The sequence below is a fragment of the Euwallacea similis genome, chromosome 5, assembly GCF_039881205.1.
Source record: "Euwallacea similis isolate ESF13 chromosome 5, ESF131.1, whole genome shotgun sequence".
NCBI classification, from domain to species: domain Eukaryota; kingdom Metazoa; phylum Arthropoda; class Insecta; order Coleoptera; family Curculionidae; genus Euwallacea; species Euwallacea similis.
Genome location: NC_089613.1, coordinates 4,750,525 through 4,767,796, shown reverse-complemented (window position 1 = coordinate 4,767,796; position 17,272 = coordinate 4,750,525). Strand labels below are relative to the sequence as shown.

The window sequence follows — 17,272 nt, the reverse complement described above, 5'->3', positions numbered from 1 at the left end:
TGGTCTTCGACGTGAAAATCACCGTTCTTGAAGCGCTGAAACCACTCACGACATGTCCTTTCACTAATAGTGGCTTCCCCATAAGTATCTGAGAGCATTCGATGAGCCTCAGCAGCAGATTTCTTCATATTGAAGCAGAAAAGTAAAACCTCCCGCAAATGACGAGAATTTGGCTCGTACACTGACATTTTCAATTGCGAATAACTTTATGATGAAGACACAAATAGACTAATATTTTTATGAGGTTATGTTAACAGGTGCCCAAGGCTCCTGCATGCCCACATGGGGTTATTTATTTCGATCATTACTTACCGCTACATACATCTATTCAAAAACGGCGGAAGCAAAGTTGTACACCTAATAATATCTTGTTGGCCCAAATCTAGCCGAAATTATTAGATCTGGCAACGTGGTTTTGGTGTATTTAAAGCACAATTGTGCGTGGTAGTGGTAGGCAACCTATATTACCCAATGATAAAGTGCGCAATGTTGCCACTTAGGCTTGATGTTTTTCCGAGGTATTAATAAATTGAGAAGCTTGATTCATTTCATAGTTTATTGAGAGTTTTAAGAGTTAAAAATGTCTATTGAACTGTCACGTTGAGATTGAGGTAAACGGTGTCTAAAAACAAATCGCGAACACATGTTGCCAATTAAATCATCTGAAAATGCTCAACGATTTAGTAATAAGCGGTTTAATTAGCCTTATATTTCAAACTAGTCGCAAAATAGAAAGATTTGGTTACGTTGCCTAGTTAATGCCATTTCACACGCCAAAAATTTGTTTTGTGATTAATTCTAGGTTTTTCTGCGCGTTGAGGAAAATTGCCAGATTTAGCTTCAAGCGCCAAATTATCTTTTTTTAATATGGTAATACCAGCTAGTAAAATTGATATTGTACAGATTGAAGAGCGAAAATTACACCTAATGGCATAATTGAATGACTAGCCCCCCCCCCCACATATCTCACGTTTACTTGGGTATTTTTTATATTAATAATTAACAAAAACCCAAGGGCACCCCGTGATGAGGACTGCAATTGAGGGGGAGGGAATGAATTTACAGGTTTAATGAGGAAAAGTTTATGATGCAATGTTTATAAAATTGAAAAACTTGGAAGAGTCACGTCGTGTTTCTAATTTAAGTAAAAATTCATTTTTAAGGCTAAAAATGCATTATCCAATATTTTCATATTTTTTTACAATCACAACTTTGTCTTTATTTAACCGATCGTGTACTCTAATGTTTTTTTTTTCAATATTTCTGTGTTCATAGTCATTTTGAAACTCTCCTTCTGTAATAGGTTAGAAGACTTACGTCAGTCTTCACTTTATCTTTAGTTTTAGAGCGCGATTCAGGACACCTCCGGATATTCGGGATTGTCCATTTGCCGGGAAACTGGAAACAAAAATGTAATCTCTTAAATGTCCTCAACGTCCAGGACTCACACCAAGCAATAACTGAAGCGATTTACAATTCCAAAACAACTTCCACCGCATATCTATTGAGGGTTGTTAAAGTTATTAGTTACTTATATACAACCTGAAATTGATATTGACATTGACACCAATATTATTGAATGACAAAAAATGGCCCCGTTCTTGTATTTTTAAGGCCACAATAATTTTTCTCTCTTTATATGTTTAAAAGCGTCGATGATCTCTTTTATATGGGAGTATGGAGTAATTTCATTTATACCCAAACGTATTATTAAATTTCGATTTCCTGTGTGGTTCAGCTGGTCCGTAACTTCGGCCCACTCGGGCTATTGTTTCAATCAAACTATGAATAACACCTTTAAACCTCGGAATGGCCTGCCAACCAAAGAAAAAAGTTACATGTTGCGTATTTTGATTAAGCACATACGTGTGTCTACGTGTGTATACGGGCCCACGTTTACTTTTGCAATAAAACCATTTGCATTAACAAAATCTTTATAGAAACCCCCCATATTATGTATTTAAACTAATTCTGACAATGAACTAAACTAGAAATGAAAAGATAGTCCTAAGAATAAAATAAGGCTTTACCTGCTGTACAGTTTCGGTTTTGGAAGACTGAGTACACCCCTAGAAATAGAAATAGAATAGGACTTTATTTAGAGCCCTCGTAATTCTTTATCAATTTTCCTCAATGAACATTTAAATCTAGGAGCAAAAAGTACAACCGAAGACAGAGAAACTAAACACACATCAACAACCGATACAATTAAGCTTTTAAGTAATATTTACTTACCATGTTTGCTGATATTTGATATAAATGCAAAATAAATTGTTGAAACAAACACTTGGTGCATCCTATAAGTACGAAAGTTGAAGTACAACTAGCAGTTAGAAGGATTGTAAGCCCATTTTTTAGCGGTTTAGCCCATAAATGATCTCATTTTATCTATTGATAACGATCAGGGGATTAGAAATAATATAATAATATTGTTGCTCTTTAAAGCTACGTGATCCAGTGGAAGGATCATAAGTTATCTAATTTAGAGAAGCCAAAATATGGTTTTTGGGATATTTAAGGATCCCTGGGTTCGATAATAGAATTGTCAAACATTTTCATAACGTTGATTTTGAAAGTGGAAGAAATATTCAGATCAATCTTCTATAGAACATAATGAATTTCCTTGTGATTGGTAGATATACAAAATTCAATAATATACGAGATTTAAAAGGAATCATGTTACTAATCCTTGAACTGCTCTAAAACTATAAGAGGTAGGTATAAAGATATCGATAAATAAATTAATCTTAAGGAGTAGCAAATTCAAAAATAGTCTAATGTACAGTGTGTTCTATCTCCAAAGCAGAATTTTAGAGTCTCAGCTAAATAGTTTTGCAAAATTTTTTATTTATGGCCCCATAATTTCAAAAAAAGAAGACTCAAATAACTCGAAAACAAATAAAGGTAGATGTAGAAAATGTATTAAGAAACTGATGCTTGTGATTGGTAGGTTCACAATATTCAATAATATATATAGGACGTCCTTAGCGAAAATAGTGTTTCAACATTTTAAAAATATCAAATAGTCATTATGACTCAAATACTGTAAAACCAACGTTATCGGTTAGAACAAGAGAATGTGATTAAAATTCTGGAATTTTTGAGTTATTTAATATTGCTAAGGTAAAAGACACTTATACACCACTGGGATATGACGTTTTCGGTAGAGAAAATAGGGAAATAGTTATAGAAATATATCGGGTGTTATAATAAGATTCCAGCGATAGCGCCAAATTATTGTGCTCTTGTTTGAAACTTAAATAAAATTCTGTTTCATACAAAGTTGAGATGAAAATCGATAATAAAACCATTTACTCCACCGAAATAGTAAATGTTGAAAATTAAAGAAAATTTGATAATCAAAATTAATTACTACATACATACTATGCTTTAGTATTGAATAAGTGCACTTTTATTGTTATTTACCTCATAAGTGCGAAAACTAATACTTGATTGAACGTTGATTCCAATTGTCGAACAGCGCGAAGCCGAGTACGGTAAAGACATTTTAGCACGTGTTAGGGGTTACAATACTTTTCCTTCAAATGCGTATACAAGTCTATTGGCTTTTGTAAGTTAAATAAAATATTAACGTGTTGTACAATTTCTACACGCACACGTGCGGAAAAAGTTTTACCGCACGCATGATAAATACCCATAAAAATTTTTGATACTGAACGTGCTAATTAACATACTTATAGCAAAGCTTGCACATATGCGGCAAAGTGCTACTTTTTACTCGCAAATGCGCGCGGTAAAGCCGATTTACCGCATTCGTAGGAAAGGGTTTTTGATTTGTACGTAACTACTCGAGTCTTATCTTTCTACAAGTAATATTTTCTGGCATTTTCATGAAACTCAGCAACATGCTGTTTAAGTATATTCTCATAACTGTCATGTCATTATAAGACAACGTTTAAAATTATCGATTCGTAATAGTAATAGCGCTTACATAATTAGATAAAATGGAGTGATGTAACCGATAAATAGTTAAGTAACAATTAGCAAATGATGAACGTTGTATGTTCAAAACATTATTAATCTCCAATGACAAGTCGGTATAGATCCGGAGAGATTATAAAAATAAATTAAATTGCTTGTAGTGGTTCCGAGTGCAGAAGCACATATAGAAAGGCTTGCCAGAAGATGCTGAAAAATTGAAAACACACATAGCACACTGAGGGCCGGTAATAAAATTAAAAATACTCGCTTATGTAATCGAGAGACAACTTTTTCTAAAAAAACTTAATTTTTTTTTTTAATTCCTTCAAAAACTACTGCAGAGCTAGTTTCATATGAATTGCTATCAGGGATTTTTTAACGACTTATTAAGACCATAGTCACCCGGATTAGAAGATTTAGCAGTTTATGATGTGATTTAAAAGTTAGAAAACAGATACATTTAAACTTGCAATAACGTTATGCAATCCAGGCAGCTATCAAAAATGCATCGAGACTCTACTGCTCTTCCTAATCCTTATATTAGTCAAAAAGTGAGAGAGATATTTATAAGTAAATTAGTTTTAATAAACTGCTCCACAAAAAGATAGCTCCACCCATGTTTTTTGGTAATTTACGAAAGTGTTTAAACTTTTCTTGAGTTTTTCTTTTGTATCATGTTTGTTGACCAAAATCATTAGGCTCTACAAAGAACCATTCACATCCGCTTCCTTATACCGTAATAAAGTATACTAAACCGAAAATCGGCTTCCACATAATGATAGCTCCACTTTGCTTTTGTAACTTATCGATGGGTTTTTGTTTATATTGTTATTTTTGACAGCGTAAAAAATTGTTTTGAAAGATCGTGTTCGGTTTAGTTCAGTATTTGTTATAATGGGACGTGGTCCGTCTTTAACTGAGGTGGAAAGAGCAGATATTTTGACTCATCATCGGTATGGACGCTCAAATCGTTGGATCGCTCGTGAAATAGGACGTAATCATCGAGTTATTATTATTTCTTTTTTGAAGGATCCGGTTTCTTACGGTACGAAAAAGTCCCTAGGACGGTCGAAAAAGCTTAATGCCCGTCAGAGAAGACGTATCATTTAATGCAGCTTCAAATGCTACCGTATCGTGCAGCACCATCAAAAAAGATCAGGACCTTAATGTGTCAATTGAAACAGTTAGGCGTACGATTCGTCAATGTGGCTTTATTAAACGTTCAAAAATGCTCACAGCACCAGAATTGTCTGACGTTCACAAGATTCAACGTCTCGCATTTGCTCGTGCTAATGTTCGCACTGATTTTATAAATGTAAGTTTTCAATGTTACCAGCAATGTTATGTAATTATTTAACGCCTTTCATTTAGTTCATTTGGTCTGACGAGAAAAAATGGAATCTCGACGGCCCTGATGGATTCAATTCATATTGGAGAGATTTGAGGAAAGAGCCTCGAATTTTTTCACGTCGAAACTTTGGTGGTGGCACACTAATGGTGTGGGCAGCGTTCAGCGTGCACGGTAAAGTGCGTTTAGCATTTCCATCCGCTAAAAAGAATTCAGAAGAATATCAAGAACTGCTGGACGCATGTCTTTTGCCTTATCTCGAGGAAAATGACGGTATTGAATTCCAGTATCAGCAAGACAATGCACCAATCCATGTGTCGCGATCAACGAAAGCTTGGTTTAATGGAGCACAATTGCCACTGGTCGACTGGCCTTCCCGTTCACTGGATTTAAATGTTAACGAAAACGTTTGGGCGATACTCGTACGTCGTGTTTACGCAAATATCGTACCATTGAGGAGCTCAAAAATTCAATTGTGCTCGAATGGGAAAATTTAGATAATAACCTTCTTGTTCGGCTTGTAAATTCTATGGATAATCGTTTATTTCAAGTAATTCAGAGGAATGGCAGCGCCACTGATTACTGAAATGTCGTCAATATTATTATTTTATTGGTAATATGTAAATAAATTATTGTTTTTGAAGTGAAGCTATCATTATGTGGAAGCCAGTTTTCGGTTTAGTATACTGTATTACGGTATAAGGATGCGGATGTGAATGGTTCTTTGCAGAGCCTAATGATTTAGGTCAACAAACATGATACAAAAGAAAAACTTAAGAAAAGTTTAAACACTTTAGTAAATTACCAAAAAATATGGGTGGAGCTATCTTTTTGTGGAGCAGTGTTCAAGATGAAATTTGAAGGAACGAATAACATACAGGATGTTCGATATCATAAAAGTACAAGTTAGCGTTCAAAATATAGTAAAAATAGTTTTTTTAAATTTTGAAATGGTGCTCTAATTATTTGATAATCGGTAAAGATTTATAAATGTATTGAGAAATTATTCCTTCTTATTGGTACGTTCATAATATTTAATAATATACAGGATTCTTCATAAAAAATACCATATCAAAAACCCTGTTTGAAAAATATTAAAAATTTGTTCTTATTAGACGCTATATTACTCAAGAACTAAAAAAGGTGGGTGCAGGGATATACAGGGTGGTCCCCTTCTAATGGACCAAACTGCATTCACATATTTGTTCTGTAAAATTATTACGATTTGTTTAAATTAGTTTTATACGAAAGTTTACAGTTTTCGATATACATAATGCCAATACTTCAAAAATGTTTTCGAATATTTAATTGAAATTCTGACATTAAATTATACACTTACCTTGACTTCACTAGTCGGATTAAGCAGTTATTATAATATATAGAATCAGACTTTTCATGAAATAAGACACACTTTTACTGAAGCGGAGTTTTAACATTTCAGACGTAATAAAAATGTTTTCCAAAATATTAAGAACATCGGCTATTGAAAGTTGAAATTACTTGAAAACCGATAAAGACAATTTCAGGAAAATATATTAAGGAATTGTTAGGGGGTTCATAATGTCCAATGATAATTAAAAAATCCGAGTTTTCATGATTTAATGAAAATCATATCAAAAACTCCCTTTAAAAATCATTGAAAACTCGTTCTATGTCAAATTGCCGAATAACTCAAGGACTAAGGGAAATAGGTTTGAGAAGTAGCTAATTCTTGAAATCTGATAATATATGTACAATGTGTCCTAAATGAAAAAGCTTCCTAGAAATTAAATAATGTGTTGATAGCTCATTGATCTCGGAAAAATTTTACAGAAACTTCAGAAGAAAAAGGTCAGTTGACTGGATTTTTTGCCTTTATGAGAAACATCGTTAGATCTGCGAAAGCGAATTGGTACATAAAATATTGTTCCCGTGCACCACTAGGGTATGAATGCTCTTCCAGCAAAAGCTTGCTACAACGATTGTCTAAACCGTTCCTTATTTTATGAGTAAATCAGTAGAGTAAACTACAGTACTTTGTCTCATACCGATATATTAATTTCCGTGTAAACGCATATTTATTTCTCCAAACATTCACATTTATTTTGGCACGAATACGATACAGTTCTTAATTATTATTTATTTTTCTGTGTGCTTAATAAACCTGAATTTCATGTTGATATTGTAACAAACACCCACACTTTTAAAATATTTTCTGGAAACCAAAATCTCGATGATTCCGAGAAAATAAAAATATATTTGATACATTACGTTAAAGTATAAATAGATCGAAGTAAGTCACGCCCATATTGTTGTCTTTTATTAATAAAGTGCGTGTCAACATCGATGTGGGCGCGGTTCCATTAGCTCTTTTTTGAATTTGGGAATTGGGCCTAAATTAAAGCAGATGTCGTCTTGTAAATGTGCGACTTAATTAAATTTCCTTTCAGGAGAGACGTAAATTGTTGTACTTTTTACCCCTTTAAAGAAAAGAAATCTTACTTGCCATTATTGATCAGAAGACACTTTTTTAGCACTAAATTGTCAACCAATAACCACTTTAATACATTTAGTATTGTGCACTGCATAGTTTCTTTTATTGTTTATGCAAAGGGACCAATCTCGGAACTCCCCATAAACGCGCTATTCCTTAATGGGTTGAATTTTAGCGCTTTTTAAGGCACAATATACAGGGTGAATTTTTTTGATTTTACTGCAAAATTTACAAATGTTCAGAAAAAGTATTCAAGACAGATGTTTGTACCTAACGAATCTATGAAGTTTACTTTTATTATAGTTCATATATAAAATAGTTTCAGACAACTGTAGTTAATTTAAACTTTTTTTGTATTAAATGTATCACCTTTTCCATCCTGTATTCACCGAAAGCAAACAATGATATCATATAATTAGTGTGTCATTCGAACTTACCATAGTGAAAACTGAAAGTTGGTCACTGTTATAAATAGTTCTCCCTTAAATATATATATTAGTAAATGCCTACACTGAATGGCTAAATGCAGTAGCACTTTGGTGTAATATGATTACTATTATTAGCCAATTTTGCAGTTTTCGTTTACTTATATACATAGGTATAAAGCGTCTTATGATCGTTATCTCTAATTTTGAATGGGCACGCGCATTTGCAAGACTACTAGAAAATATATAATTTCTTTCTAGGAAGTTTTTTTTTGATCTGACGAATGGAATTGTAAAATTTTCAACAAGTCTGTTGACTTATTTCACTTGAATCGAAAAGTTTTCTGTCAGATTAAACAATAGGAGTTTTGTGATGTGAAAGCGACTTTGCGTCAATTGTAAAGATTATGAAGTTTAAATAAATTAGTTGTGATATGTGAATAACATGTAGTTATTAATGGACTTAGTACTAAGTTTCAAGATGACGACGCTTGCAATAATCATAGATCTCCCGTAATAATTCTACGAAGGCTTACTCGGACAATTATGACATAAAGCAAACTTTGCTGTTTACGTGCGAATGAGTTGAGCTATAAATACATAGTTATCTTAATAACAGAAAGAGTACAGAAATGTGGCCAAATTTCTATCAGCTGGGTTATAAAGAGATTCTTCAAACTGCATCTATTAAAAAGATGTAGAAGCTCGAACACAAACTAATATTTCTGCTGACTATTTCAACATCATGTCTTAATATTTTAAACACGATTTATGAGGTAACTGGTGCTTTCAGTGGATAGTAGTTTGCTGGTATCATATTGTATATGACTTCTTCAAGGCTTTTAACCATTTTAGTTCTACGAGTGTGGCCTTTCTAGAAATTCCTATTTTTTGAATACATGTTTGACTTTATAAGTGTCAGATCGAGTAGGAAAAAATCGCCTTTGGAATGACTCAGAAACCAATATAGAATTTTCCTGATCTACAGAAAAGTTGAATTTTATTCGGTCAAGGGAGTGATCCTGACTCATCTTACAGGAAATTTATATTATTTTTAATCTTCTACAAGTAGAATAATATTATACCTAAATATCTGATTAAAGGCGGCTGATAAATTAACAGGACTTACGCGTTATCACTCTTGCCATCAAAATCTAATCCCAGCTAAGTCAAGTGGGACTATCACTTTTCACCCTACCATCGCTATAATCATCCCCCTTACCTCACTCTTTCGAATGTCTCACTGCGAATCGGTATCGTTTCCTAGATCTTGACTTAAAGTTTTCTCGCTAACAGGGAACTCTTCGGCTCTATTCTGTCCTCCAGGACACTCTTCTTTCTTTGTCGCCTGTCTTCCTTGCAGATTGTCGTTTTGAAATAATGAAGTTAAAATACTAGAAAGGCTATCTAGATATTTTCTTTATTATTCCTTGAAAAGGATGTCTTGTTGGCATTGAGCAGAGAAGAAACAGAGCTCCCCTCCGATTAGGAAACCTTGAATTATAACCATAGTCAAATTGTACTGGTTAGTCATAAATAGGCGATACCTCAATTTTTGAGAATAAATTCCTTCAATCCGGGGAGGTGATTTCCGAAATATTTCTTTTTCCTGGTCATCCATTGTTCAACAGCTGGTGTCTTGGTTTTTTATGCGGTATTCTCAAAGTCGTAATGTATTGCTCTCTTGATCAACTCAACGGGAGTTACTTGTAATTTAAGAGTCGTTATTAAGAGTATTATTGTAGGTTTACGGTCCGTTGCCGTGAGTGATAGGGGCAGGATGCCCTATTAACTACAAAGAAACAGTCCTTTTAACAGAAGATTCATGACAAGCACATCCCAATAATTTCATTATCCCTCAGTAACTACTTATCACTTATGCCGGGTTGCATAATCAAATCTGAAACTTGATTTCCAATTCGAAGCCATGCAAATGCACTTTAGTTATAACGATATTATTAAACCTAATTTTTTCTTTTAGGCCGAAGATAACAGTTACGGGTGACAAAAACGCCCGACTAATCTGCATAATAGACGACAACTCCCTTATCGAACTATCAGAAACAAATGAAAAGAACAAAGAACTCACAACCATAGAGATTGTCAAGACTTCTTCAGAGACTCAAACAGATTTTAAGGAGGCTCATAATAAAGTAAAAGTATATTTGCACATGAATCTTCTTCAACATTGAACATAATTTTTCGTAGACATCAAAGGCGACTCAAAAGGGAAAACATACACCAAACATCAAAATCAGTCGTCTAAGGAAATCTAAAAGGCCTCTGAAATCGTTAGACAGGGGAGTTGCTGTAAACGCGGTTCAATACAAGCTGGATTTTTACCGCTTCTGCAAAAACAATCCCATGTATAAAAGGTCCACAACTTGTCAACCTTGGGTCTTAATGGGCAAGTAAGTATAGACAGGCTTCAGTGAAATCAGCAATTGCACACTTGCTATTTTTGCTGAATATGAATATTAAAAATCAAATTTTAATACCTTGCCTGTTTCTAGATTTTATTGTCTTAAAATATAATTAGTAATATAGCGAGAACGGTTGGTTCTTGGAAACAGTGGTCTGGATCAATTCAATTCTGACTTTCAACTAACAGCTGATATAAGGATCAATGCCATTCAGATCATTGTTCCCCAAAAGATCTGTTGTTTCTTCTCACTACTCATAAAATATTTGTAGATTATCAGAAGACCTACTGAATCACTGCTTTTTAAGCGTAGCAAGAGAAATGCAAATAAACGAAACAGTAGACAAGGTATTCCAATCAGAACTACAATTATGAGGAATTTTGTATTAAACTCTTTTAATAGTTCTATATACTTGATACTTTTTATTGGAAACGTAAATAAAATATTACACATCGCACTCTAACCCCAATAAACAATTTTGTGTATATAATTGTCATGGTAAAGTTTATATCATCTTCCTATACAACTCAAGCTTGCGTAATACTGGAAACGTAATTATTCCGATTACCATTATAAACCACTTAAATAACCCAAAAAAACTAGAAATAGTGTGGGAACTATTATTGTATTTTATGTTTGAGGGTGCCGTGTAGTACGTGATTTTTAAAAGGATTTTTATAAATACAACAACATAATAACAAATAAATTAACTTTTTATAATAAACCAGTAATTTCCAGTAATTATATAGTCACTTGCAATTTTCACTGCTAAATTTATAATAGAAAGAAATCTTTATGTCTTCGTTTGTGTAATAATGGAGCAATAAAAAATTCAACATAAACGTGCTTGTTTGCGTATTACGCCTCATTACGTAAAAGCAATTTGTGCAATCAAAATTAAAATTTCTGTCACAATTTGTACAATACGGCATTACAATTCCCAGTACGAAGTCAATAACTAATAAGCTACATATGTATCATCAGGAATAATAATTGTGTCAACTTAAATTAAACCCTTTCCAAATCCTAAAGTCCTTTTGATACATAAAACCAACATTACAACTTTTCGTAAAGACCTGATATTTTTTAATATAGTGGAGACCAGAGATCGGAAGGATAATTTACTTTAAGGACGTCATGGCAGGCGGCAAAAGCTGCGAGTTTTTTCGCTGCCTTCTTGCTTGATCCTAAAACAAATCCAAAATAATTGATTAACATTAATGGTAGTACAATTTCAATACGGACGTACCTGTGCCACAATAATGTTTATCACCAACAGTAACTTGGTAGGTGAATGAAACATTCGGAGGATTTCCGTGTTTACCGACCTCATTCCAAACGGATCCTGGAAGCATTTGATTCATCAGCATCATTGGATTCATAGTCTGAGGATTATCCGGCATTTTCCTAGCCGGTTTAGGTTCGCGAGGAGCGTTATTAATCGCTGGAGCTCCCAAACCTTCTCCTCCGCCCTGCTACGAAAAAAATTATATACAAAACCATTATCAATGGTAATTAATCACTTACCGGAATTTTGGTAACGATGTTTGGGTCTTCTCCCCAAGCGCAGAATAACTTGTACATGGCGAATGAAGCGATGTGAGACCAAGGCATCACTTGCTCCTCAGTTTCCTCGTTATCGACTTCCATTTGGTCCTCGTCATTCTCAGATTTCTTGAGGAATTGCTTATTCTTCACTAAATGTTTCAACGCAACTTCAGCGGCCGCGTTCTTGGCTCCACTCTTCGTACGCCCTAAAATTAAAGAATATATTGAAACTAAAACGGCCAGAATACATAAATTGTGCATAAGACACTTTCTCACGTATAAGGCACAATATGTACCAGCGCTTGTAAGTTAATTTTATTTTCTTTTATTAGTTAAACTAAACGTTAGCGTACGGTAAAATCTTTACACTTACACCTGCTGTAAAGTATCTACCGCTCGCACGTCAATATCAAATACCTTTAAAAAGTTTTGACAGTGACAGTTGAATAGGAAAATCAGCCACGGTCAGCACCACCGCTTTAAGGTTACCATACTGATCAGAGCAACCTATAAAAACCAACTTACCTCTTCCACTCTCGTTTTTGTTCCTAACAGTTTTCAAAATGCCGGCTCGACAACAGTAGTTTTACGTATTCCACCTTTACAATCATTGATATCCAGAAAAGGACAAGAAAGCAGAATCCGTTGATCTCCCGGAATGAAACCCATGCAGTCGTGTAGACAAAATATCATTCTTTCTCAAGTACATCATTGGTCTCTCCGGCATTGCATATTCCAAAACTTTCGAAAAACATGAAGCCAGAATGATAGGAATATGTAAAGTTTGCTCTTAATTGCAGTAAACAATTAATGTAAGCTCCAATACTATGGCTCAATTCATGGCAAGAACATGCGCCGACTCTCCGGAGCACAGTAAAAACCCGGAAAACCGCAACTCAACCAAAACGGTCAAGCCGAAGCTTCTGGTTGAACTTTTATTTTCCACAGGTGTAACGCTAAGCAAACTATCGATTTGTCTTGCTCTGCTGACTCCATGTGGACAAAATACAGAAAATGATGACCTTAAAACTTACCAGTGCCAACAAATTCCTGATCGTCGAACAGGACTGTTCCTCTAAATTGGTTAGAGTCAACTTTAACAGGCAGCTCGTCCACGTTGTAAGTGCAGCCCTTAACCAGCTCGTTGAGGATCATAATCGCATTCTTAGGCTGAAGAATCTTGCTCAATCTGACGTTACGCCTTCGCACCTTTTCAGTTTTGCTGATTTTGCCACCTGCAAATTATAATCAAATTAAATATAATTGAAATTAAAAGAACAAACTAGTAATTTTTGAGGAAACTGCAATTCAGATCACACCTTCACATGACAAGTTTTCGCAGAGCAACGTGTTCGACAATGTTGTAAACTTGTTTCAAATTTGCGCAGTGATTTGTCATCATTTCTTAGAACACTAAAAGATCAACCCCAGGCACACATTGCAGAACGAATGCAATTTTGTTTACCTTTGATTTTCCAAAACTTCTTTTTATCTTGTTCACCTTCTGCTTCGGGAGCAGGAGGGTTAGTTCCTGGAAAGACCGACTTCTGTATAGGAGGAGAAGTAGTTTTCGGTTGAGGCGTTTCTTGTTTAACTTGTACCGGTGTACGAGCCTTAAAAAAAGACGATAACTACAAAAAAATTCTGGTACAAAACATGTGTGAGAATTAAATTTCACACGGAAGAGGAAACAGGAAAGAATTCGCATAAATCATCTTATTTAAAATTTCGTTGTGAAGATTTATTATCATTGTAAATTCGTATCATGTACCTAACCCTTAAGGTATCACCAAAGAGGGTTCACATTGCCTGTAACTTATTTGCTATTTCATTATGTTAAGGAATACCAATTGAAAATAAAATTTACTGATTACCCTAAATTTTGATTAAAAAAAAAAGATTGGAGAAGAAAGTAATAGTAAGTAGCAAAAATAAGTAATATGAGCTTATCGTCTTAAAATTTTTCCAAGAGTCACCCCTTAATGTTTGCCTACGTACATAACTAACACTCTATGTTAAGATATTGCTGAAATACCAAATCTTTTGAATTTTTTAAAGATATTTTCTAAGGCCAATATCTCAGTAACTATAGACACGAAAAAAAAAATTCATCCGAAAAATCGGCTTATTTGAAGATCCTTTACACACACCTGTTTTATAACCATTGCGTTGCAAATTACCTCGTATAAAATAGCAAAAAAGTCGGCATAACTGATCTACTTGTATTGTCATGCAGTATAATAGAGAATTTTTGAATGACCACGAAAAATTACCAATTTAATGTCACTTTACAATATCAAGAGTTACTTTTTTAGCCCTCATGGAGATACCATTTCGTGAACTTTAAATAGTATATAATATTTCAAAAACTCCTTTGATCAAATCTTGAAAGTGAATAATTTTGATTACCTGCTGTGGAATGCCAAATTGGTTGTGAAATCCTTGTTGCTGCTGGGGCTGACTCTAAGAAGAAATAGTGGTGATTTTTTAGAGAAATAAGAATAGCCCAAATTAGCCAATTAAATTAAAATAGAGTGAAAGACAAATAAAACAGGTTCAAAAGCAAAAACCTTACAACAGATCTAAACATAAATCCGACATGCATTGATTTTTCCAAATAAAAAAAAAGCCATGTTCAAGTTTCAAAAATACTATGCGAAGTACTTATATGCGTAAAGAAATTAATATATCTATAGTAATCCGGCAAATTACAACCAAACTACTAAATTCTGCACGAAAATCTAGAAGGGCGATAATGAAAAATAGCTTTAAATGATACATATTCTGAATTATGACAGCGAATTGCTGACTTTCCAATTCGATTATACAGTGTCCTAGCGAAAAAATCACACACCCCAGATTTATGTAATTTTTTTAGTTTTACCTGAATATTTAGTAACATGGGTATAACATGTTTTATAACTATCTTCAACCATTTTGATTCTATATACATATGTAATTTCAACATTACAAAATTATTGAACAACTGAAACTTGGGAGAATGTCGTAAATTATTGCTTCCATGGTTACCTTCAAATTATAGAGTAATAATCTTTTGCAATCAGTGGCAAGGAATGTCAATGAAAGTTTATACTTTTTTAAAATTTTGAATCATTATTTTATGTGTACCTTTATTATTCATGTTTATCTTGTTTATGAATCATCCTATATAATGGATTATTTACAATATACATTATTGTAAAAGATGATTATTAGTTCCAAGACTTCTTATCTTTTTACAAAGCCAATAATATTTGAACTACAAAAGCAAATGGTATCAAAATGATTAAAGATAGGTATAGGACATGTTCATTTAAAAATGCGCTATCTTCTTTATGAATCATGCTACATAATGGAGTTTTAGTGAAAAAGTCTTTACAAATCAAAATTAAAGTATTCCAAGTTATTTCCAAATCTAATAGAAATTATAAATATAGGTGCGTCCTTTTTGTTGGGTCCCTTGTATGTATGAATATATCTCATTTCATATGATCCACAATTCTTCACTTTTTTTTTCTTCTTCTAAAAATTGACATTTTAAATCAGGAAAATCTGTTTGATCAGACAGTACAGTTTAAAACAATCGAAAATTCAAAACCTAATCTTTTGATCAAATTCATATGCCACAAGTTGTAAAACTTCTATCTAGTATCATTGAAAGAAGTACTGCTCTTGTGGCTCTAAGTAGGTAATTATTATAGAATACACAATTAAAAATAGATCTGCACATTTTCATCCTTCTTACCTGAGCACGGAAATTAATTCCAGACTGCTGTTGGCCTTGCTGCTGAGGACTTCTGATCTGCTGCTGTTGTTGTTGCAAAGGTTGTTTCTGAGGTGTATTCAGCTACACGAGCAGGGTTAATTTATTAACAATAAACCCTTCAATGGCCTGAGACACCCATATAGGTGCATCTTTAACCAAGACATGATGATAGGACAATATTCACTATTAAAGGCATTGAAGTTAAAACCTTAATGACCCTCAAAGTGGTATTGACCTATCTTTTTAACCACATCATGCAGTTAAAGATATCTCCATTTTCATATCTTGACTCTTTTTGCTTGAAGCAAATACTGATAGAGTCAAGACCAACCAAACTTTATATAATATTTATTCAGTTTACCAAAAAAGTTGATTTTATGGTAAACTACATAACTGTTTTGTTTGGTTCCCTTAAATTAAATCAGTATTGAGACTTGTTGTCACTCTGATTCTACCCTAATCAGTCTTGAGAAGACAACTAAACACAAAATATTCAGTCAAGATATAAGAACTGTTCAAAAAAAACTGATTATTGTCATAACTCAAAATCAATTCTTTGGTAGATCTAGTAGGAAAATTGAATTAATTTGGTTTAGACTATAATCAATTTTCATTGAATCAAATAATAATTGGTGCCTATATACGTGCCACTACCCAAGCTCGGTGTGACTCCATAGGACCTAGATATTAAAAAATGGAATTAGAAAGCTTCCTATCTTATTATGGTACATGTACTTATACATCTATAAGTTGGCCAACATATTCCGCACATTTTAAATCACGTTTTGCTTGTGGTGTACGTTGCCAAATTCTCAACCATACGTACTAATTGAAAAACTAATTGTACTAAAAAAAAACAATTCATACCTGCCCTCCAGGAACAAAATTATTTGATACTGCAGGCCTCCGTTGTCCTACAGCAGAAGAGCCTTGCGGCACATTTTGTTGCGGATTACCTATAAAGAAAATATCATAAAAATTAAATATTGAACATTTACAAACGTGCCAGAGACGCCATGTTTGATTCCAACAATGAATCTTTACATGCATTGCAACATGAACAAATAACTAAATGTATTAAAGCATAGAAATGTTTGTACCTACTTCTTCTTGTATTATAAGACATTGTCAACCTCTTGATCTCGTTACGGATACGAGAAACTAGAAGAAACTATTGCTTTTTCTTAATTTTGGACGTGAAGGACACAGCGCTCAACTTCGCCTCAGATTCAAGAAAGGAGAGAGGCAAAACGAAAACGAGAAAAGCGACTAGATAGGGAGAGAGAGAGAGGGCAGATATAGGACTAGGATAGACATAACTAAAATACTAAAGTTGTAGCAAGAGAT

At 33.7% G+C, this 17,272-nt stretch overlaps 2 protein-coding genes across 6 annotated transcripts in view; one reads left to right on the top strand and one right to left on the bottom strand.

The window, feature by feature from the left end:
* LOC136409289 (uncharacterized) overlaps positions 1–11,022 on the top strand; it is a 28,808-nt gene extending 17,786 nt beyond the window's left edge. The window contains exons 8-10 of the mRNA XM_066390700.1: positions 10,170–10,341; positions 10,397–10,599; positions 10,883–11,022. Coding sequence (XP_066246797.1) covers positions 10,170–10,341; positions 10,397–10,599; positions 10,883–10,985 — 478 coding nt within the window. The 3' untranslated portion in view covers positions 10,986–11,022. The remainder of the gene's footprint in view (positions 1–10,169; positions 10,342–10,396; positions 10,600–10,882) is intronic.
* Positions 11,005–17,163, bottom strand: LOC136408947 (double-stranded RNA-specific editase 1-like). Of its 5 annotated transcripts, XM_066390179.1 has the most exons (10): positions 17,030–17,073; positions 16,793–16,881; positions 16,574–16,605; positions 15,905–16,006; positions 14,569–14,622; positions 13,625–13,772; positions 13,194–13,394; positions 12,139–12,365; positions 11,861–12,086; positions 11,005–11,798 (listed from the first exon to the last, which is right to left on the bottom strand). In XM_066390179.1, exons 3-10 carry the CDS (start codon positions 16,598–16,600, stop codon positions 11,698–11,700), a joined length of 1,086 nt encoding a protein of 361 aa, XP_066246276.1. In that variant the 5' UTR covers positions 16,601–16,605; positions 16,793–16,881; positions 17,030–17,073; the 3' UTR covers positions 11,005–11,697. The 5 variants fall into 5 exon arrangements, with proteins under 5 accessions (XP_066246276.1, XP_066246273.1, XP_066246274.1 ...); XM_066390176.1 differs by lacking the exon at positions 16,574–16,605 and having other exon boundaries at positions 17,030–17,163; XM_066390177.1 differs by lacking the exon at positions 16,574–16,605 and having other exon boundaries at positions 11,861–12,083; positions 17,030–17,163.
* Between the last annotated feature and the right edge of the window lie 109 nt (positions 17,164–17,272).

Bases quoted from the DNA above. Each gene is read 5' to 3' on its own strand.
- LOC136408947 (XM_066390176.1), bottom strand. From the start codon at position 17,051: ATGTCTTATAATACAAGAAGAA. The intron at 14,623-15,904 runs GTAAGAAGGATG...ATTTCTTCTTAG, and splicing joins GAATTAATTTCCGTGCTCAG to AGTCAGCCCCAGCAGCAACA. The intron at 12,366-13,193 runs GTAAGTTTTAAG...CTTTAATTTTAG, and splicing joins TCAGGAATTTGTTGGCACTG to GGCGTACGAAGAGTGGAGCC.